The 24,838-nt window shown below is 38.7% G+C and overlaps 1 protein-coding gene across 1 annotated transcript in view; it reads right to left on the bottom strand.

Moving 5' to 3' along the window:
- LOC130216459 (E3 ubiquitin-protein ligase RNF123) overlaps window positions 1–24,838 on the bottom strand; it is a 215,279-nt gene that overhangs the window by 33,234 nt on the left and 157,207 nt on the right. Inside the window, exon 36 of the mRNA XM_056448353.1 lies at window positions 14,657–14,787. Within this exon, the coding sequence (XP_056304328.1) occupies window positions 14,657–14,787 (131 nt within the window). The remainder of the gene's footprint in view (window positions 1–14,656; window positions 14,788–24,838) is intronic.

Genomic DNA, 24,838 nt, shown 5'->3' with positions numbered 1-24,838 from the left:
TGATGTAAACTGAGGGTTAAAGAAAACCTTCCTATGTTGACATGAATACACAGATGAGTGTGTGTGATATTTGGCAGCTGACTGATGCGTTTTGATCAGTGTTAATGATGCGCTTTAAAACCTGGAAGGCTTTCGCAGTGATAAAGGCCAGAAGTTTCATTAACGCCGCTCTCTCTTTTGAATGTCCTCATAAATATTCCATGTAAATATCACTGCGGTGTTGCTAATGTGCAGGTGTAATGTTCAGCAGATGGGGAGAAGTGTTCAGTCATAAGCAGTTTGCGAACTATATGTTGACGATTGGGGGGGGTCAACTTTTTCAGTAATGTTAGCTTGTTTAATACATGCTTCAAATGTATGCTTTTATTTAAATTACATCTAATTTATTAATAAAATATATACGTTTTCGGTGTTTTGTGGGTTATTTAGTGTATTCTGACCTGATTAGCTTTTTCCGGTCAAACTATACATCTAATTTGACTTTACTTTTAAGTTTTATGTAGAAACACACACCTACAGTATGTAAATCTCTGGCTCTGCATGGCCACAGCCCTCCACTGCACCTTGCTCCCACATTCATTTCAAAGGAGTGCTACCCTGTACTAAAATGGCGGCGCTATTGACGCATACCTTCCAATAGACAACAACAGTGTAGGCGACATCTAATGTGAATATCTATGGTAGGTAAGTACGTGATTTCGAACGCAGCCAAATGTTGTTGTTTTTTGTTTTTTGTTATGTTTGTTTGGTTTTTCTCTGCTTGTTCAAACTATTTATTTAAAATAAGCAGAATCAACACAATTCTTGAGGGTTCTTTTTGAAACAACTTAAATGTTTTATGTTTAATCCACTTGAATCTGCAAAAAAAAAACTAATTACATTAATTAATTAACTAATTAAATTAACCTAATTGATTTGTGTTGGACAACATGAGGGAATCGTGTGGAACTCAGAATTTTTACAGTGATGACTGTCAAAGCTACACTGTAAAACCCAATAAGTTAAGGTAACTCAAATCATTAGAGGAAACCGATTGCAACAAACTATTTAAGTTCAAAAACTAATCCTAATGAGTGCTGTGAACTTAATACATTTGAGTAAAGGAAGCAATTTGAGCACAGTAAAACCCAATACATGAAGAGAACTCAAACCAACTGAGTACTGTAAAATCCAAGTTAAGGCAACTCAAATCATTAGAGGAAACCGATTGCTGCAAACCATTACAGTTAAACTAATCTATATGAGCACTGTGAACTTACTCCATTTAAGTTGAAGTAATGAGGTATTTAATTAACTCATTACCTTCAACACCTTTTCAAATGAGTAGAAGTAACTTTCTGTAAATTTTGAGTTCACTACACTCATTTCATTTGATCAAGTTGACTGTTGGGTTTTACAGTTTATCCGAACTGATGGCTTAATGTGATTATGTCCATTAGCAGCTCCGCTAGGCTAATGAGACGGATTTGTTTTGCTCTGTTTGGAGGAGATCTGCTGGTTTGACCTGTTTTTCGAGGGGCGCAGTAAAAGTTGCGTAGCTTCACGCTGGACGTAGCCTTTGAAGTGCTAATGTAGACCACCTACGGTCCGTCTTTCCTCATTAATCTCTCTGTTCTTCTGTGTAAATGCGTTTCTCTAAAGCGGCGCAGTGAATCTGCACTGCCTCCAGCACTCATTCATTATGCATAGCTGCTGTTTCCAGGCGTTTTGAGAATGACAAAGGTTGCACAGTGGGATCAAGGTTTCTTTTTAACGTTGGATTTTTAAAAATTATTCTGCTACTGTAAAAACGTTTGCAGAGTTTATTAAAATCATCTTTAATGTACTGTATAATCATCTCTATTGGATAATGCAGTTATATATTGTTCTTAGTCATTTAGAATAGCTGATGTAGTATTTATTAATAGCTATGGCTAATTATTAAATGTGTTTGGATAGTTTTAAAGTTGTAGATTTTAGTATTTATTTAATATTGAAGTGTTTTTTTAACGTTTGAACGTTTCATAAAATGCCAATTTTAATAAAAATCAATTCAAATATAAAATGGCTGCACTTTAATGTGCTTTAAAATTTATAATATATACTATAAATACTATCAATTAAATTCTAAATGTGTTGGCTATAGCATTATTTAACATATTAATATGCATTACAGATTTTATATTTATCATGTCATGCATAAAATTGTTACCATAACAGTAAAAGCAGCTGACCAAACACATCCAAAAGGCCACAGAAGACTTATCAACCACATCCAAAGAACTGAAGGCCTCAGTTAAGGTGAGTGTTCATGACTCCACCATAAGAAAGAGACTGGGCAAAAACGGTTTGCATGGTAGAGTTCCACTGCAAAACCTCTGCTGATCAAAATGAGCAAAAAGGCTCGTCTCAGATTGGCCAGAAAACATCTTGATGATCTACAAGACTAATGGGAAAAACTCTGTGGACAGACGAGACAATAGTCGAACTTTTTGGAAGGTCTGTATCCCATTATATGTGGTGTAAAAGTAACACCACATTTCAGAAAAAGAGCATCATACCACCTGTAAAATGTTGGGGTGGACGTGTGATGGTTTGGGGCTGTTTTACTGCTTCAGGACCTGCTATGATAAACGAAACAATTCATTCTGCTGTCTAGCAAAATATCCTGAAGGAGAATGTCTGGCCATCTGTTAGTGACCTCGAGTTGAAGCAAACTTGGGTTCTGCAGAAGGACAATGATTGAAAAAAAAAACACACAGGCAAGTCCACTTCTGAATGGCTGAAGAAAAGCAAAATGAAGACTTTGGAATGGCCTAGTCAAAATCCTAACCTGAATCCAATTGAGATGCTGTGGCAGGACTTTAAAAAGGCAGTTCATGCTTGAAAATCCTCCAATGTGACTGAATTGTGAAAAAAAATTGAAAGCAAAGAAGGTCAAGGTTCTCCGGGATTGGCCAGCCCAGTCACCAGACATGAACATTATCGAGCATGTCTGGAGTTAGATGGAGGAGGCGTTGAAGATGAATCTAAAGACTCTTGATGAACTCTGGGAGTCCTGCAAGAAGGCTTTCTTTGCCATTCCAGATGACTTTATTAATCAGTGATTTGAGTCATTGCAGAGATGTATGGATGCAGTCCTCCAAGCTCATGATGGAGTCAGACACAATATTCATTCTGTTTCCACTGCAGCATGAGCACATATTCTATACTGGACATTATTGAAGGTTCAGTGAGCAGACTTTAGTCTAAGCAGAGTCAGACCTTACTGTCCTAATCAAATCATTAATAATCAAGACATGATCAGATTTTATTGTGCTCAAATCAGTGTAATCTAGAGGCCTTTAGCTTTCATATAAGACACTTCTGATACCAAATCATCAACTAGAATATTTACTTTTGATTTTCTTTTGCACTACATAAAAATACACACACTCACAAAGTTCGTACGATCTAATTCATACAATTTAGTACGATTTGCTCATCCCCCAAAAATACACACACTCACATGCATGTAAAGATGCATTTATGTGTGTTATTTAATATCATCAAGCAGTAAAAATATAATTTTAGTTACAGGTGACTAACAAAAAGTAGTGTCTCTAAAAAGATTACACACTAAATGGCTGAAGAAAAACTAAAATGAAGACTTTGGAGTGGCCTAGTCAAAGCCCTAACCTGAATCCAACTGAGATGTTGCAGCATGAGCTTCAAATTGCAGTTTATCCTCGAAAACCCTCCAATGTGACTGAATTACAACAATTCTGCAAAGACGAGTGGGCCAAAATTTCTCCACAACACTGTAACAGCTGTAAATAAATAAGGTTTCTTTTTAAATGAAGTGCTGTTAACATATCGTGCCTAAAAGTGAGTGGAAAGTCCAAGTGCATCACTTCCTTCACCATTTTCAACGCGCTTTGCGCTCCTTTGTCGTTCCTAGGTGACCGTTAACTCAGAGGATGACAAACAAAACATTACTGCAGCTCTGATACAAGCTTCATTAATGGAGAAAATTAAACAGCACAGCAGTGTTTGGGTGTTCTGTGTCTGAGGTAATCAGTCTACAGACATGTGCATATTCCATACAAAAAAAGCCGAGTGCCTCCATTGGAAATAATAAACTTGCTGTCGCAAAAGACACGATATGTGAACAGCCCCCTAAGTAGTGTTTATGTGTTTATTTATTTAATTTAGATATTCTTTTAGACTAAATAAAATATTACACACACTCACACACGCATAAGGATTTTAGTTTCAGTTGACTAACGAATAGTATTGTCTCTAAAAAAGATTACACACTGAATGGCTGAAGAAAAACTAAAATGAAGACTTTGGAGTGGCCTAGTCAAAGCCCTAACCTGAATCCAACTGAGATGTTGCGCATGACCTTAAAATTGCAGTTCATCCTCGAAAACCCTTCAATGTGACTGAATTACAACAATTCTGCAAAGACGAGGGGGCCAAAACTTCTCCACAACACCGTAACAGCTTCCTTTTTTTCCCACAGTAAACTGACTATTTATTAATAATATTTATTATTGGAGTGGATTGAACATTTTAACGATATTTTAGTTTTAAATTGACCACATTGACGTTTTTATTGTTTATTTATTTGACTGTACATCTAAAAAGCTTCTTATTAAAAAATATGATTTTATTTTTCCGCCATGAGAAACTGCTTACGACACACAGGGGAATAAACAACACAATAACAATATTAGCAGTGGGAATATGAATATGAGACTCAGGGAATGAAGCCAGCTTCACTAATTCTTCCATTTAACTTCACACACAATATGTCTGAATATAAATCAATAACCTCGACGAGCACAGATCAGAGCTGCAGATTTGGACAGGCTAGCGAGCTGAAAGTTTGGCCAAGTGCATTAATAATAACCTGTAAAATGAAGACGGTGGCACTGCTTCTGACACGACACTGCTAACATGAGGGAGCGGAGCAGTTTTGATTTAATAACACAACATCAGATATTGGCAGAGACTCTAAATAATGAAGCGGTGGACATATTTCCACATACTAATTAATGTTGTTCAGGCAGCACCTGCGCTGCGCTGGCAAGCTTATAATGAGCTGAAGGGAAAAACAGAAATTAAAATGAAGATATTTGTGAAATGAAATAAGAGATTTAAGAAGAGACATAAAATATGTATAAAAGAGCACTGATTTTTTCATATTTTCTACGGGATCCTATGCAGTATTATATTTGTGCATATACATTAGTCAAATCTGGTGGCACAGTGGTTAGCACTAATGCCTCACAGGTAGAAGGTCACTGGTTCTAGTCTCAGTTGATGTTTCTCTGTGGAGTTCGCATGTCCTCCACTATTGGTGTGGGTTTCCCCCACAGTCTGAACACATGCGCTATAGGCAACCCAGGCTCATTCTGAGAACGTAGTCCCGAGGACGTTTCTGGAGACCGCGAAATACGTCCCGGGAGGTACGTATTTTTGCAGTTTTTGGTTTCCGTGAATCCGGGAGAGGTCGCTGTGTGCGCTTTTTGGCTTCTCAGATGTCTCCCGCGAGTGCCGTTCGCGCCCGCGCTGTTCTCGCGTAAACCCACCAGAGGCCGCTGTCGAACGAACGTCTGTCTGTCCGACTGGCTGAATGATTGACTGGGCGACCGGCCAATCGGCTGGCCGACCCACCCTCCTCCTTCCCTGAACCCAACCAATTTTACTGATTGACCCGCCTGCCCTAAACCCAACCAAAGATTTACAAAAGCGGTCCAGAAAAAGAAAAGCCCTCGTCTGATTTTTATTTTTTTCACCATGTTTTCGGATTTTACCACATTCTCACCCTGTTATGAACCTGTTCGTTTTATTTCTTGGATTCTGTTTTAGTCTTACCTGATTTCTTGAACCGCTCTTCCCCGGACTCGAACCCGCTCGTCATCGTGGTCAGCTCCTCTCTGCGTCTCAAGTCCGCCGACGTACAGGACGAGCTAACCGGACAAACTGGCTGCGGCGGGAAAGCCCTCCAAATGAAGGTAAGCAGTCAGCCGGCAAGTGCTAAAAGGAATAGGGTCATACCGCCGCGCAGCGTTCGCTTAAAAATTGAATGCAGCCAAACGTACCTCCGGCTACATAATTCGCGGTCTCCAGAAACGTCCTCGGAACTACGTTTTCAGAATGAGCCTGGGTTGGCTATAGGGGAATTGAATAAACTAAATTGGCCGTAGTGTATGAGTGTGTGAGAATTTTCCCTGAAAATTTATGTTTTATTCTTCTATTGAATACAAATGAAGATATTCTGAAAAATGCTGGAAACCAGCACCCAATAACACCCATAGTAGCAATAAATAAATAAATATTATGGAAGCCAATGGCTATTAAAAAAAGAAAAAAAAGTAACCTGTGGAACAAGTTGAGGATGAGTAAATGAAGATAATTTTAATTTTTGGCTGAACTATCCTTTTAATAAAAAAACAAATCTACACAAAAAATTATATTTGCTGTTTCATACATTTTGTACATCAAAATGTACCCAAAGTCATGAATTTCAGACTGGTAATAATGTAGACAGCGCCCTCTTGTGGATTTGTCATCTGAAACGTGCAACCAAACATTTATTTGCTGTTTGTTCAAACTACTTAAATTGAGCTAAAACAAAACAATTTTTAAGATTTTTTTTTTTTTTTTTTTTTTGCGAGGACAACTCTACTTTTATTTTCAATCCATTTAGTAGGGCCAGACGGAATCTGCGGACATTTTTTGCTATTTTTGAGCAGAATTTTGCAAAAAAAAAATCTGTGGATTTATGCGAAATTTATTTGGGAGTATTATAACTAAAACCTTAAAAATGCATGAAATGAAAAATAATAGTTTTCTAATGTTTATTTAATGTCCCTGCTGAAAAATCCAGCTTAAACCAGCCTAGGCTGGTTGGCTGGTTTTAGCTGGTAGACCAGCCTGGTTTTAGAGGGGTTTTGGCAATTTCCAGGCTGGTTTTCAGCCATTTCCAGCCTGGTCTTAACTGGTCAGGCAGGAAAATGACCAGCTAAATCCAGCAAAAACCAGCTTGACCAGCCTGGTTTAAGCTGGACATAGCTGGTTTTGGCTGGGCTCCCAGCCTGGCTAGGCTGGCCAAGCTGGTTTTAGCTGGTCATCTCCCAGCCTGACCAGTTAAGACCAGGCTGGAAATGGCTGGAAACCAGCCTGGAAATGGCCAAAACCCCTCTAAAACCAGGCTGGTCAACCAGCTAAAACCAGTCTAGGCTGGTTTAAGCTGTTTTTTTCAGCAGGGGTTTACAATGCAAATCCATCTAGATCCACTTGTTTGGTAAACAAAACAAGTCTCTCATATAACATCTCTACTAAAAGACAGAAAATATTACTTTACAAATTGTATTGTTAACAAATCAAACAGACACTTTCATATTAGTCAATAATATTACTGAAATTAATAAAAAACTGAATAATTATAAATGTACACACATTTACACGAGTGAATAAATAGACTCAATGATGGACTGAACATCTGTGGAAATCTGCGGATTTCTGCACGCACAGATTCCATGTGGGCCTACTAATAAGTTACCTTATTCCTTTGTGTTTTCCCAAAACAAATTGATTTTACTGTGTAACTAATCAATATTGCATTAAACTCAAACTGAATGGAAAGCAAATTAATACTAAATCAAACCAAACTGACAAAATGATTCACTTTTAGTCTGGAATCTTTTATAAAGACACAAATGTGCAACCGAATTACATTGTTAAAAACAAATCCTGAGGCTCCGAGTGTCCCTTTTCGCTTGGGCAAACAGTGCCAGGCTGCTCAACTGAGTTCAGATGTTGGCGGCTCTTAATGCGTCCCCTGAGTCTGTGCGCAACAGGTTGAAAAAAAGACCCAAGGACAATTCCCATCTCAGAAATGGAGCCTGATACCAATGACCCAGTTTAATGCTGGAAAACAGAGAGAGGGAGACGGACGTGGTGTCCATGGCGACCCTCGGTCTCCATGACAACCAGAGAGACCAGCTTCTCCTTCGTAAGGCTGGAGATTCACACCAGGCTGTCCTTCAGAGCTTCAGTGTGAAGAAAACACTCTCCGTCAAGAGTCTGAGTTCGTGGACAGGAGATCAGCTGATTTCTGCCAATCAACTCTTATTGACAGAAGAGGGAATCCCTGAGGAAACTAATGATTCAATGAGACCCAAATGTGGCTCCAAATTAATTCCAAAGCTTCGCAACTGAAAACCTCTCAGTGAATCTGAGGTTGTAGCCAATGTTTTTGGGAGAAAACCAATTTAGTTTTGTGTGAGAGTGGAAGAGTTGCCAACACAGCATGTAAAGTCCCAGCAATGACTGACAGAAAGTAGTTTGTTTTGAAAGTGACTACTCTGATTTTAGGTCACAGTTCTTGCTATTACTACTGGCTTATTACCTGCCTATTATTAAGATATTGACTGTTCGTTAATAGTTATAACGTATGATCTTATTCTGCATCCCAAAACCTGAACCAAACTTCCACCTTACTTTACTTTTACTTATTCCTGGCCTCTTCTATCTTGCGGTGTAGAGGCTGAACAAAGTTTCCACCACCTTTTCCTGTCTGCAGCCACTGATCCGGCACAGTTTGGGTCTACTCCTCTCTTTTGGAATGCTGGGTTAAGTGAGTCCATCCATTTCATTTGAGGCCTGCCTCTTGGCTTCTTCCTTGGGTTCTTGCCTCTAGTATCTTCTTTGGATCCCAGTGGTTTTCCATCCTGACAACATGACCGAACCACCTCATCTTATACCTGTCGATTATTTCAGTCAGTGGTTTGACTTGTAGGTTTGTCCTGATGGTCTGGTTCCTTACCCGAGTTTTGGCAGCGACTCATCTTAGGTACCGCATCTCCATTCCCTGCAATCTGTTGTTCCTGCTGTTAGTAAGTGCCCAAGACTCACACACATAGGAAAGAGTGGGCTCATAGGTGGACTTCAACTAGCAATTCCTTAAACAGCTGGTCACGAAAAATGACCAACAGAAAATTGGTTGGTTCTGTTTGAGCTGCACAATAAAATGTTGAAAATAGACAATGGAGTGATTTGAAAGTGATTTGGCAACTCTTTAGTTTAGGTTACAGTTCTTGCTATTACTACTGGTTTATTACCTGCCTATTATTAAGATATTGACTGTTCGTTAGTAGTTATAACAAGTAATCTTATTCTCCATCCCAAAACCTGAACCCAACTTCTACCTTACTTTACTTTTACTTATTCCCGGCCTCTTCTACCTTACGGTGAAAAGGCTGAACAAAGTTTCCGCCACCTTTTCCTGTCTGCAGCCACTGATCCGGCACAGTTTGGGTCTACTCCTCTCTTTTGGAATGCTGGGTTAAGTGAGTCCATCCATTTCATTCGGGGCCTGCCTCTTGGGCTTCTCCCTCTAGTATCTGCTTTGGATCCCAGTGGTTTTCCATCCTGACAACATGACCGAACCACCTCATCTTATACCTGTCGATTATTTCAGTCAGTGGTTTGACTTGTAGGTTTGTCCTGATGGTCTGGGTCCTTACCCGAGTTTTGGCAGCGACTCGTCTAAGGTACCGCATCTCCATCGCCTGCAATCTGTTGTTCCTGCTGTTAGTAAGTGCCCAAGACTCACACCCATAGGAAAAAGTAGGCACACAGGTGGACTTCACCTAGCGATTCCTTAACCATTCCTTAACCAGGTCACGAAAAATGACCAACAGACAGCTGATTGGTTCTGTTTGAGCTGTACAATAAAATACTAAAAATGCTGAAAGCAGACAATGCAGCATTCTGAAAAAAATTCAATAATGTAACCGAACCTCAGGATTGCCATGTCCAAGAGAATTTTACAGCCCAATAAATACTGTAGGATGCCTTCCAGGATCAGTGTCCACTAAGAAATATTTCAGTTTTAAGGGGATAGCATATTCTTTGAGAAGGAGGGGTGGATTATTTAAAAAGATTTGGAATCCACATGATTTGATTTGACAAAATATTTTCTGTTTCTATATTGGTTTATACTGAATCTCCTGCCTTTTAATTAATTAATTCATTTTTATTTTTATTTTATATGTGTGTGTTTTATTTTAGTTTGTTTGTTTTTCAGTTTTGGTGTTGTTTAGTATTGTTAACTTTTAAAAAAAGGCAAAATAAAAATGTGTGAAATAAATATTCTGGCAGCCACAGCACATCATATATCATCTTATTTAATTATTATTTTTAAATAATGAAATGACATTAGATTTTGAACTTCAGATCTGTTATTTCACATCTGTCGTCTCTATGAAGCAGCTGTTTGACCTTCAGGTTTACTTTTCCTAATCTACGTTTAAAAGACAAATTGGGCTTTCAGGTTTTGACGTCATCAGGACTGCAGCTCTCCGAACACCTGCTCAACTGCTCATTAACACAAATATCAGAATCATAAATCAAAGACAGAGGAAATAAAAGTGTACACAGTACAGCGCTCATTTTTGTGAAGTCTTTTCATCCCAGAAAGGCTGAAAAATATATTAATTGGGTCCATTTATGCTCCTTTACAAAGTCTCCTGCTCGGTGGTTCAAAAAACCTATTATTTTTCACATAATTTATGTTATTAAAATACACTTCTCCCAGTCTGCCACAAACAGCTGGATTAGTTCTGGGTTTGATGAAGCTCTGCCTTCTGAAGAACTAAATGTGTTGTGGTTGGTTAGCTGTCCTAGTGCATTGTGATTAGCTTAGATAGTTTTTCAGTACTGCCACGCCCCCTGCTAAGTCCTGTGTGCACTAGTACAGATATTGATATTAATATTACATCGATATTACCATATCAAGGGATGTCGCTTTTGGCGGTTAAGGGGGAGAGCATAGGGTCCTTGCAATTTAGGGGCCCCAGCTTCACTCATGACAATAGCCCCTCCCCGAACAGCCATGTAAGTCAAAGGTCAGCTGGGAGCATCTCTGAAAGGATCTAGTAGACTTAGACACAGTGCCAAACGAATATACGCTGTTTTTCAGCCTTCCTAAAGCACATAAACACAGCTATTCTCTCAATAAAATCCATGTTAGCCATTTAGCAACAAAGCTAGAGTCACCAGGCAGACAGATGCCTCACCCATGACACGAATCAGCATATAATGTGAAGTGAATTTGACACAAGAATGAAGCGAGTAAATGTTCACGCCTCTATTGATGCCAGAATAGCGCCATTTATTCTTGCATTCCGTGTCTGGTGTGAACACAGCATAAGAGTATGATAAATCATTTATTTATTTTTTTTATTAATCAGGGGGCACCACAGCAGAATGAACCACCAACTATTCAAGCATATGTTTTACGCAGCAGATGCCCTTCCAGCCACAACCCATCACTGGGAAACACCCAAACACACTCATTCACACACATACACTATGAACAATTCAGCTCACCCGACTGTGAGGGAAACCGGAGCACCCGGAAGAAACCCATGCAAACACAGGGAGAACATGCAAACTCCACAGAGAAATGCCGACTGACCCAGCCGAAGCTTGAACCAGCGACCTTCTCGCTATGAGGCGATTGTGCTACCCACTGTGCCACCGTTACGCCGAGTATGATACTAGTAATATTAAAAACTACTTGTTATATAATTAAAAATATAATAATTCTGCTGCTTGTTCAAACTAAAATGAGCTGAAACAGCACAATTCTTGAGATTTTTATGGGATAACTTAATTGTTTTGTGTTCAATCTACTTAAATTTGTAAAAAAAACAATGAATTTTTAACTTAATATATTTGTGTTGGGACAACATGAAGGAATTTAGTGAAAACCTGGTATTTTTACAGTGTAGTAGGTGTAGCTTTATAACTTTATAACGTAATAATATTTAAAAATATTACTATATTAAATTATTAATAATATATTTAAATGATAACTTTTTTGTTTATTTTTGCTCTTGTAATTAGACTCATTTTAAAATCCTAATACATCTATAAATCATTTCACCACCACTAACAACCCATCTTCAGTGCCAAAATGAAGCCCTGAGAGCACTGATCACTGACTTTCTGGAAACCCAAAACTCCTGTAACAAGTGTAGGGTGTTGTAGAGTATCAGAAACAGCAAATACTGTAAATAATCTCTCCGTGCTGTTCCTGACTGCCTAAAGACCGTGTTGTGACGCCCGATTCTCTGCCCGAGAAGAGCTGTTTAGACGTGTGGGCACAGCGTACATGGAAATGCATCCACTTAGTGTAAATAATTAATCAAGGCCTCTTACAGTAAAGCGGAGGCTGTGGATTGGAGTGGAGCGTCTACTGTACTGCATATAGTTAGAGCAGGAGGGACTGATCTGCACTGCAGCACCGTTGGGTAAGAGAGGATTTCCTGAAGCCATTTACAGCTACTTCAGTGCAGAAAATCACATTATAAACAGGACTGACGACTTTGAATGTTTATTTAGTACATTTTTAATACAATTATGTGTATTTCAGTGTTCTTATAATTAATGAGTTACAGTAATATTCTGAAATGACCACTAGCTACAGTGCTGAGCATAAATAAGTACGCCCCATTTTGAAAATTAAGATTTTTCTACATTTCTCAGTGAATATAGGTCATATTTTTTGGTGCATTTGAGTAAAACAGATTTATTAAGCGGATATATTTACTAAAATAATACTTTAACCAGCAAACATCTTTAGAAATAGAAAGATAATACATTTAAATTCATAAGAAATATTTGTAAAAAATTACAAACTACAAAATTTCGACAAAATTTTACACATTTTTTGTTTCTCTTGAATTTTGTCTTTTTAAAACTGTTAATTTAATATTTTTCCCTGACATATAAATTTGTGTGTATTCATTTTGGATGGTTTTCATCAATTATTTTGTTAGATTATCTCCAGATTTGGCTTCAGTACTGACTAATCCAGCGGTGCCCAAACTTTTTCATATAAAGGGCCAAAAACCAAATGTCATCGAGAGTCGTGGGCCGAAGATAAATATACGGTCCCACCTCATATTAGGTGGCCTTAACTACTATGCATTCGCATCAAACAATAAATACAATGTATTTACTGTGTTCACAATGTATTACAGAACATATGGGTAGGGTTAGGGACAGGTTTGATGGAATGGGTAGGTTTAAGGGTGGGCTATAAGGGATGGTCAACAGTGTAATTACAAATGTAACAACAGAAATTAATTACAGATGTAATTACATGCAGGCAATCATAAGTACAATGTAAAAACATGTATTTAAACAATAAGTACATTCTAACAAATTATTAATTTCAGTGTAAGTGCATATTAGTTAAAGCCACCTAATATAAAGTGGGACCATATTTACCATTTTACATTAAAGTTACCATGGCTAATTTCTAATTTATTTCATAATATTAAAAAAATAAATAGAACACATTACTCTGAATCATGTTAACTAATGCAGTATAACTTTTGAAAAAGACAACTTATTGCATTTAAAATATAAACAATCACATTTATAACACAGTGAAGTTCAATGCGGCATACACTAGTCAAGCAGAATCTGCCTTCGCCTTGATTCCCTCAACAAAGTCTCTGCATTGTCCCCTTTTCATCGGGTGACAGTACATTTTTAACTAAATTACAGCATTTAAATTGAAAGATTTATTTTAGAGAGCCTTTTTGGTAGCGTAACAATAAAACAAACAAATAAAAGGTTACATCAAGTTTAAAATTTCAATCTCTAAACTAGGGGTGGGAAAACTCGGTCCTGGAGGGCCGGTGTCCTGCAGAGTTTTGCTCCAACACCAATCGAACACACCTGAACATGCTAATCAGTGTCTTCAGATCACTAGAAATCTATAAGCAGGTGTGTTTGATTAGAGTTAGAGCTAAACTGTGCAGGACACCGGCCCTCCAGGACTGAGTTTGCCCAGCCCTGCTCTAAACCATCCCCCTCATTCTCCCTCTCTTCTCAGATGGGATGACTGATCAAATCAAAGGTTACCATGGGCAAAGTTTGGGCATCCCTGGACTAATCTAATGTATATGCACAGATATCATATTGTAAAGCTTCCTATAGAAAATATTCATCTAAATGAGGGATTTGTGAGGGGTGTACTCATATATGTTGAGCATTGTATATTAATATCAAGGATATGGCTCTCAAACCTAATTGGTTTTTTTTTATTTAATTAATATTGTTATTTTTAAGTGGTGTCATTGAGATGGTACATGTTTAAGTGACACCTAAAAATGCATTGTTGCCTGAAATTGTCTCTAAAAAAAGGTTATCTGTTTGGGGGAATTAAATCATGATCATAAGTTTGGAAATCCACGTCAATCAGTAAAAAAATGTATAATTTAGGACAGTTTTTAAAACAGCTATGAATCTAAAATATAATTAATAAAATAATATTTAAAAAACTTGAATAACATCCATTCACCTGGCAAGTAAGAGCTCTAGCGGCTGATAATTATAGCATATCATAGTCACTGCATGGGTTTGATCTCAATGTCTGAAATAAGAGCCGAGTGAAATGGCTCCTTGGCTATTTTAGGAAAACAATCATTTTTTTCACATCACTGGATATGGAAGGCTATTCTCAGAAATGGAGTATATTTAGACGGTAAACGTTGCATATGGAAGCAGGTGATGCGGCAAACAGGCTGTGAACTCGGTATAAGAGCCCAATGAATATGCAGAGTTTGATTTGTTGTGTATTAGAGAACTGAAGTGATCTTACATGTGTGCAGGGAGAAGTGTTTGCGGTCGGCGACGGTGGAGGATCCGCTCTCTCCTTCTCCCAGCAGGTACTGGATGGAGCGCAGCTGGAAACAGGGGTCCGACAGCAGCACAGACGCGGCCCTCGAGACCCTGGAGGAGCAAACAGGGACACTGTTTAGCTGCTGCACATGCTGTCATGTTTATTTTTTTAGAGAGTCAAAAGAGTCATTTGGCTATGTGGTGACCAGCTACGCTATCAGTATATGATAAATAAATATAATTCAAATTCAGAATTTAGCAGATGGAAAGTGAGTCACACCTGTGAACATACATCCTGGAACAGTGCTGCTTGGGAAGCAGTTGGGGGTTATTTAAGTCAATCACCTCAGTCATGGTATTCATGGTGAATAAGAGTGCTGGATAGTCTGATGCCTAAATATACCAATCAATCAATAAATCACCAACCAATCATTCAATCTATGATCCAACAAAGCAACAAATCAATCAATCAATCAAATCAAAGCATCATCTATAAAAATCATATCTATCAATCATATCAATCAATGACTCAATCAATCAATCAGTGCAATCAACTAACCAAACAACTGAAGGACCAATCATGAAATCAACTGATAAGCCAAGCAACCAATGGATCAATAATCCAAGCAACCAATCGATCGATGAACCAACCAACCAAACACACAATTGAAGACCAACCAACCAAACAATCGATAAACCAACCAACCAATCAACTGATCAACCAGCCAACCAACCAACCAACCAACCAACCAATCGATGAACAAACCAGCCAACCAAACAACTGAAGTACCAACCAACCAAACAATTGATAAACCAACCAACCAATCGATGAAGCAACCAACCAATCAATTGATCAACCAGCCACTTAACCAACCAACCAATCGATGAAACTAAACAACCAACCAACCGATCGATGAATCAACCAACCAAACAATCGAGGAACCAACCAACCAACCAATAAACCTACCAATTAAATCGATGAACCAACCAATAAAATCAACGAACCAAGCAATCAACCAATCAATGAACCAACCAACCAATTAATGAACTTACCAACCAAACAGCCAATTGATGAACCAACCAATAAAATCAATGAACTAACCAATCAACAAATCGATGAACCAACCAACCAAATCAATGAACTAACCAACCAATCAATTGATGAACCAACCAACCTACCAACCACTGAACCAAGCAACCAAACAATCTATGAACCAACCAGCTAACCAACCAACAGATGAACCAACCAACCAATCGACGAACCAACCAACCAACCAATCGATGAACCAATCAACCGAACAATCGATGAACCAACCAACAGAAGTACCAACCAACCAACCAATCGATGAACCAATCAACCAAACAACAGACGAACCAACCAATCAAATCCACAAACCAACCAACCAATGAATCAAGCAACCAAACAATCTATGAACCAACCAACCAACCAACCAACAGACGAACCAACCAACCAATCGACGAACCAATCAACCAAACACTCTATGAACCAACCAACCAAACACTCTATGAACCAACCAACCAATGGACGAAACAACCAACCAAATTGATGAACCAACCAACCAACCAACCAACCAACCAACCAATTGATGAACCAACCAACCAATCAAATCGATGAACCAACCAACCAACCAACTAACCAATCAATCAATCAACATACCAATCAACCAGTCATCCCTACTCACCAAACCAAAACCAACAAAAAATATATATGTAACAGGAACTCTCCGTTTCTTTTTATTTAGTGGAACATCAGTAAAATGGACTTTTAAAGTTGATCTCAACAAGAAGGCAAACAAACAGCAGCATGAGAGAAAGTGGACGAGGACGGTCAAGAGATGAAGAATTGTTATTGTTCTGACAGACAGTCATTTGTTGGACAAATGTCTAACCTGAGTACTAAGAGTGAGGCTTGACCTGACAAACAACACTAAAACTGAAAGAGAGAGACTGAGACTGGCAGACATTGTTCATCAGAGCGAACTGTCAAACTGAGAGAACAGAGCCATCCCTGACACACGACGAGGTCAACACGCTCACAGCAAATAAACACATCAGACACTGAGCTGATCTAGACAATCCACCAATTCAGACCTCAAATCTTGTCACTACTGGTGGATCATTTATATCCCAAAGCTAACCAACTAACTAAATCCTACAAATCATACTAAATATTTTCATTTATATTATAGGGCTGTTAAATGCTTGATTCTGATTGGCTGATAAACACAGTTCCAATATCACTACGCTGAATGATTTCAGTTTCTTCACAGCTACAACAGTCAGAAATCACACCAAAACACCCCAGAAAACTGCAGATGACAAACAGTGTAAGAAACAGGTCCTACACACAGGAGCAGTTTGAGGACAAAATGTTCTGATAAATGTCTGAAATACAACATCTGAACAGAGGCTTTGTGTGGGAACCATAGTAGAAGCAGAATAATTGACTCCATTGAAATATTAGAGAATAACGCACATCTTCCTAATAACTAATCATCAAAACTAGTCAACCCAGGCTCATTCTGAGAACGTAGTCCCGTGGACGTTTCTGGAGACCGCGAAATACGTAGCCGGGGGTACGTACGGCTGCATTTCATTTTTTTAAGCGAACGCTGCGGGGCGGTGTGACGCCGTTCCTTTCGCCGCTTGCCGGCCGGCCGCTCGCCTCCGTGTGGAGGGCTTTCCTCCTGCAACCGGTTTGTCCGGTTAGCTCTTCGTGTACTTTGGCGGACTCGAGGCGCAGAGAGGGGCTGACCACGACGACGACGACCGGGTTCGAGTCCAGGGAAGAGCGTTTCCAGAAATCAGGTAAGAAAACAAAAACAAAATCCAAAAAATGAAGCGAACAAGTTCATCACAGGGGGAGAATGTGGTCAAAATCCGAAAACGTGGTAAAAATCAGACGAGGGCTTTTCTTTTTCTGGACGGCTTTTGTGAATCGTCGTTGGTTGGGTTTAGGGACGGAGGAGGGTCGGTCAGCCGATTGGCTGGTCGCACGGTCAATCATCCCGTCATCCAGGCAGACAGGCGGAAGGCCGTTCGACAGCGGCCTCTAGCGGGTTTATGCGAGGACGACTCTCGCGGATTCGCAAAAACAAAAACTGCAAAAATACGTACCTCCCGGGAGGTATTTCGCAGTCTCCAGAAACGTCCCCAGGACTACGTTCTCAGAATGAGCCTGGGTTGAAACTAGTCAAACTCAAGACTAGTCTAAACCAAAATAAACCAGATCCCCCCAAAAAAACACCAGAAAACTATTTTATTATAAATATATATAACTATTAATTTTATTAATATTAACTATAAATTAAAAAGTATTTTAAATAATACAAAACAAAAAACAAAACCATAAAATCAATGCCTTTTCGCCTGAAGCTTAAAAAACTACTTAAGATAATAAAAAATAAAAACAACATTCAAAATGCAAGCCTAAAGAAGAAAAAACGGTCTATTTAAATGGTGTTAAAATAGATAAAAAAATTAATACAATCCAAAACTCAAAACAATATCACAAGAAAATTAAATACTAAAACAAAACAAAAAATCCAGGCTAAAGACAAATAAAAACAAAAGCCCAAGACTTAACAAAAACACAACCCAAAACAAAACATAGCCTATAAAAAACAACAACAAAACATAAAAATAATACCTCACCCAAACTAAAGTCCAAAAACAAATAAATTCATTCATTCATTCACTCGATCATTCATTCATTCATTCATTCATTCATTCATTCATTCATTCATTCACTCATTCACTCATTCATTCGTTCATTCATTCACTCATTCATTCACTCATTCATTCACTCATTCATTCATTCATTCATTCATTCACTCATTCACTCATTCATTCACTCATTCATTCATTCATTCATTCACTCATTCATTCATTCATTCATTCATTCATTCATTCACTCATTCATTCATTCATTCACTCATTCATTCATTCACTCATTCATTCATTCATTCATTCATTCACTCATTCATTCACTCATTCATTCACTCATTCATTCATTCATTCCACTCATTCACTCATTCATTCACTCATTCATTCACTCATTCATTCATTCATTCATTCATTCACTCATTCACTCATTCATTCATTCATTCATTCACTTATTCATTCCTTTATGATGTCAATCAGGGGTCGCTACAGCAGAATGAACCGCCAACTTATCCTAATCAAATGTTTTACGCAGTGGATGCCCTACCAGCTGCAACCCATCACTGAGAAATATCCATAAACATACACTACGGACAATTTAGCTTACCCATTTCACCTATAGCGCGTGTGTTTGGACTGTGGGAGAAAACGAAGCACCCGGAGGAAACCCACGCCAACACTGGGAGAACATGCAAACTCCACACAGAAATGCCAACTGACTCAACCGAGGCTCGAACCAGCGACCTTCTTGCTGTGAGGCGATTGTGCTACCCACTGCGCCACCGTGACGCCCAACAAATAAATTAAAAACTAAAACACAACCTTTTACAGAACCAACAAACAAAACCCAAAGCCAACCTGAAACCAAACCAAGCCCAAATGAAGACAAACCAAATGTGAACAAAACAAATCAAAACAAGCCAACTGAAATGAAAGTGTCATTATTGACAGATCCTGTACGGGGTTTTGATCCTTCGGCCTGTGTATTAAAGCCGATGCACCTGCTGTGTACGTCCATCCCTCACTGATCAATCTTTCATGTGTGTTTTTCCGACCGAAAACACCCACTCACACACAGTTCCTCGTGATGCAAGCAAAGGCAAAGAAGGACTTCCTTTAATAATGCACTGTGGAGTTTTTCTTGCCCCCCCCCCCCCCCCTTTTTTTTTTTTTTGTTGCTTATGTGGGTGAAATGATTGGTTTGAAAGTGAGCAGCATCCACAGGTACACAGAGAGGCGACGGGGAAACAGCAGAGCAGCATAGGAGAGTATATGAAAAAGACTGGTTTCTTTTCCATGCAGCACCGACAATATTATTTAAGGGTTAAAAATAGGATTAAGTCAGATTAAAAATATGAAATGGAAAAAAAAGTGCAAAATATAAAAAGAAAGCAAAAAAACAGTATTATGATAATAATAAAAATAATAATAATAATAATAATAATAATAATAATAATAATAATAATAATAATAATTTCAGGCCACAACCAAAACATAGTAAAATTTTTTTATTAATAAATAAACTGTAAATAAAAGCATGCCCAAGACCAAACAAAACCTATTTATTTATTTATTTATTCATTCATTTATACATATTTATTCACCGTAGTGTATGAGTGTGTGTGTGTGAATGAGAGTGTATGGGAGTTTCTCAGTGATGGGTTGCAGCTGGAAGGGCATCCGCTACTTAAAACATATGCTGGATAAATTGGCCTATAAATTGGATGGTTAGATATTTGGATGAACAGATGGATGAATGGATGGATGGAAGAACAGATGGATGGATGGATGGATGGATGGATGGATGGATGGATGGATGGATGGATGGATGGATGGATGGACGGATGGATGGATGGATATTGGGAAGAACAGATGGATGGATAGATAGACATTTGGATGAACAGATGGATGGGTGGTTAGGTATTTGAATGGATGGATGGATGGATGGATGGATGGATGGATGGATGTATATTTGGATGAACAGATGGGTGGATGGATGGATGAATGGATGGATGGATGGATTGATATTTGGATGAACAGATGGATGGATGGATGGATGGATGGATGGATGGATGTATGGATGGATGGATGGATGGATGAATGGATGGATGAATGGATTGATGGACGAATGGATATTGGGAAGAACAGATGCATGGATAGATGGTTAGGTATTTGAATGGTTGGATGGATAGATGGATGGATGTATGTATATTTAGATGAACAGATGGATGGATGGATGGATGGATGGATGGATGGATGTATGGATGTATGGATGGATGGATGGATGGATGGATGGATGAATGGATGGATGAATGGATTGATGGACGAATGGATATTGGGAAGAACAGATGCATGGATAGATGGTTAGGTATTTGAATGGTTGGATGGATAGATGGATGGATGTATGTATATTTAGATGAACAGATGGATGGATGGATGGATGGATGGATGGATGGATGAATGGATGGATGAATGGATTGATGGACGAATGGATATTGGGAAGAACAGATGCATGGATAGATGGTTAGGTATTTGAATGGTTGGATGGATAGATGGATGGATGTATGTATATTTAGATGAACAGATGGATGGATGGATGGATGGATGGATGGATGGATGGATGGATGTATGGATGGATGGATGGATGGATGGATGGATGAATGGATGGATGAATGGATTGATGGACGAATGGATATTGGGAAGAACAGATGCATGGATAGATGGTTAGGTATTTGAATGGTTGGATGGATAGATGGATGGATGTATGTATATTTAGATGAACAGATGGATGGATGGATGGATGGATGGATGGATGGATGAATGGATGGATGAATGGATTGATGGACGAATGGATATTGGGAAGAACAGATGCATGGATAGATGGTTAGGTATTTGAATGGTTGGATGGATAGATGGATGGATGTATGTATATTTAGATGAACAGATGGATGGATGGATAGATGGATGGATGGATGGATGGATGGATGGATGGATGGATGGATGGATGGATGGATAAATAAATAAATAAATAAATACGCGACCACACGCGAAACAAATACTGAAACCAAAAACAAAACAAAAAACAAATCCCACCCTAAAGCAAATCAAAATAAAACAAAACCCAAGACTAACAAACAAGACACAAAACAAAAGCTAATCCCCAAACAAAACCCAGCCTAACTATCTAAACAAGTTTTAGAAGAAATATAAACAACACCATAAACAAAACAACAAACACACTTTTAAACTAAACAAAAACCAAACAAAACCACACCCAAACCAAAGTCCAGCCAAAAACTAAACAGGCCCAGCATAATAAAACAAATGCCGGAGAGAAAACAACATCAAAATCAAAACAAATCCCTGCCTAAAAATAAACAAAAACAACCTCAAATAAAACCAAACAAATGTATAAATAAATAAACCAGACAATGGCAAAACAATTATTCATTTATTTATTTAAAAATGTATAAATAAGAAATATACCCAGGCATCCTAAAATCTGGCTCGCTGCAGCAGAAATGTTGATCTGGCAGAAACTAAATCATCTACAGATGCACAGAGACACAAGAGCAAACCTTTAGAGTGTCCTTACCGGGAGACAAACACTTGAGCAAATATGTTTGTGCCGGCGCACAAGCACACCCAGCTGGCTGCCGTGTTTACAAGGCGCGACTGGCTGTCATGCTAAGTTAGCAACACGATACACAAGCCGAATGACAGGGCTGGACGGGCAACAAAGCTCAAACAACAGAGGTCTGGCAAACAAATAAATCGCACATGAGATCAGTGCCCGCACAACCTGCACCTGCCAGCCCTCCTGCTGCACTCTTAAAACCTTGCTCTCTCCATTACAAACATGAATACAGACACATCCAGTAGGTTAAAAAACAACAGCAGATAGCAAAAAAAGAAAGCTATTCTTACTTATTTGTCTTATCTTACTTGTTTGTCTAGTCCAAATATCTAAAAGGTCTTAAATCAAGAAGCATTTTCCAGACAAGCAAAACATACCCTCACCGGCCACTTTATTAGGTACACCTGCTCAACTGCTCGTTAACGCAAATTTCTAATCAGCCAATTACATGGCAGCAGCTCAATGCATTTAGGAATGTAGACATGGTCAAGACGATCTGCTGCAGTTCAAAGCGAGCTTCAGAATGGGGAAGAAAGGGGATTTAAGTGACTTTGAACGTGGCAGGGTGTGAGTATTTCAGAAACTGCTGATCTACTGGGATTTTCACGCACAACCATCTCTAGAGTTTACAGAGAATGGTCCGACAAAGAGGAAATATCCAGTGAGCGGCAGTTCTGTGGGCGCAAACGCCTTGTTGATGCCAGACACTTCCTCTAGCTCCTCCATGGGGATCCCAAAGCGTTCCCATGCCAGCCGAGAGACATAGTCCCTCCAGCGTGTCCTGGGTCTTCCCCGAGGCCTCCTGCCGGTGGGACATGCCTGGAACACTTACCTATGTAGGCATCCAGGACGCATCCGAAACAGGTGCCAGAGCCACCTCAGCTGACTTCTCTGGATGTGAAGGAGCAGCAGCTCTACTCCGAGCTCGTCTCGAGTGACAGAGCTCCTCACCCAATCCATGAGGGTGCGCCATGCCACCCTGCGAAGGAAACCTCGAGATCTTATCCTTCAGGTCATGACCCAAAGATCATGACCATAATTTGTAAATTGCAAGGTCCCAGATCGGGGTAACGGATCTGGCATGTTACAGAGGAGAAAGAGGTGGCACGGATGAAAGTTAAGAGGGGGAGTGGGGGTGGAGTGAAGAGGGTAGGGGAGTCACAGAAGAAAGTGAAAAGCGAGTGAGGATGGGGAATCGGTAAAATAAGGTGTCGGATCAAATTTCAGAGGTTGTTCCGGCAGAAATTAAGCCCTGAGTTAAAACCCTTGAGCAATCCAATTAAACCAAACTAAAAACCAAAACTTTATATGTGTATGTATGTATATATATATATATATATATATACACAGTTGAATTCAGAATTATTAGCCCCGTCTAGCCCCGTCCTCTCTAATAACTGATTTATTTTCTCTTTGCCATGATGGCAGTAAATAATATTAGACTAGATATTCTTCAAGACACTTCTATACAGCTTAAAGTGACATTTAAAGGCTAGTTTAATTAGGGTAAAGTTAGGGTAATTAGGCAAGTTATTGTATAATGATGGTTTGTTCTGTAGACTATCGAAAAAATATAGCTTAAAGGGGCTGATAATATTGACCTTAAAATGGCTTTAAAACAATTAAAAACTGCTTTCATTCTAGCCGAAATAAAACAAATCAGACTTTCTCCAGAAGAAAAAATATTATCAGACATACTGTGAACATTTCTTTGCTCTGTTAAACATCATTTGGGGAATATTTAATAAAGAAAAATAAATTAAAGAGGGGCTAATAATTCTGACTTCAACTGTGTATATATAAATATATATATACATATATACATACATATATACATACATATATAAATATATATATATATATACACACAGTTGAAGTCAGAATTATTAGAATTATATACACACAGTATCTATTAAATATTAATTAATATTAATATTAGGGGTGTAACAATTCAAAATAATCACACTTCAGATCAAGAGGACACAGTGGTGTCACGTTTTGGTTCACAATAAAATATATAAAATATTAAATACATATATCGTTACACCCCTACTAATAAAATAAACAGTTGAAATGACAAGCCCTTCTGATTTCTTTTCTTTCTCAAATATTTCCCAAACGATGTTTAACAGAGCAAAGGATTATTCGCAGTATCTCCTCTAATATTTGTTCTTCTGGAGAAAATCTGATTTGTTTTATTTTGGCTAGAATAAAAGCAGTTTTAATTGTTTAAAGCCATTTTAAGGTCACTATTATTAGCCTTTTTAGGCAAAAATTGGTTTAATAGTCTCCAAAACAAACCATCGCTATACAATGCCTTGCCTAATTACCCTAACTTGCCTAATTAACCTAGTTAAGCCTTTAAATATCACTTTAAGCTCAATATTAAAACTATTATGTTTACAAATGTGTTGAAAAAAAAATCTTCTTTCTGTTAAAAAGAAATCAGAGAAATAAATATATAGGGGGGCTAATAATTCTGACTTCAACTGTATATCAGACCCAATGAATCAAAGAATTGGAATCGAGTTGTAAAACATCCCGGTCTGACAGAAGGTGTCTCTCTGAGAGCTCAAGCCAGTAAACAGGAGAGGCTATTTGTGGTGTCTGTGGCCCCCAACAGACAGACACTGACTCACTGGCCCCTCTCCGAGACTCCACTTCAATCCTGCATCTCCCGAGCGCAGCGGGCTGACAGATGAGTGTGGGGGAGGCTTTTGGACCAGCTTCCATCACTTCACACGGCTCACCATTCCCTCCCATCCCTCAAAAAAAACATGCCCGGATCCTCTCATGACCACTTGGTCATAGAGCTAACAAGTGGGCCCTTGGGTGGAAGGG

The sequence above is a fragment of the Danio aesculapii genome, chromosome 22 (assembly GCF_903798145.1).
Source record: "Danio aesculapii chromosome 22, fDanAes4.1, whole genome shotgun sequence".
NCBI classification, from domain to species: Eukaryota; Metazoa; Chordata; class Actinopteri; order Cypriniformes; family Danionidae; genus Danio; species Danio aesculapii.
This window is presented reverse-complemented; position numbering and strand designations above follow the sequence as displayed.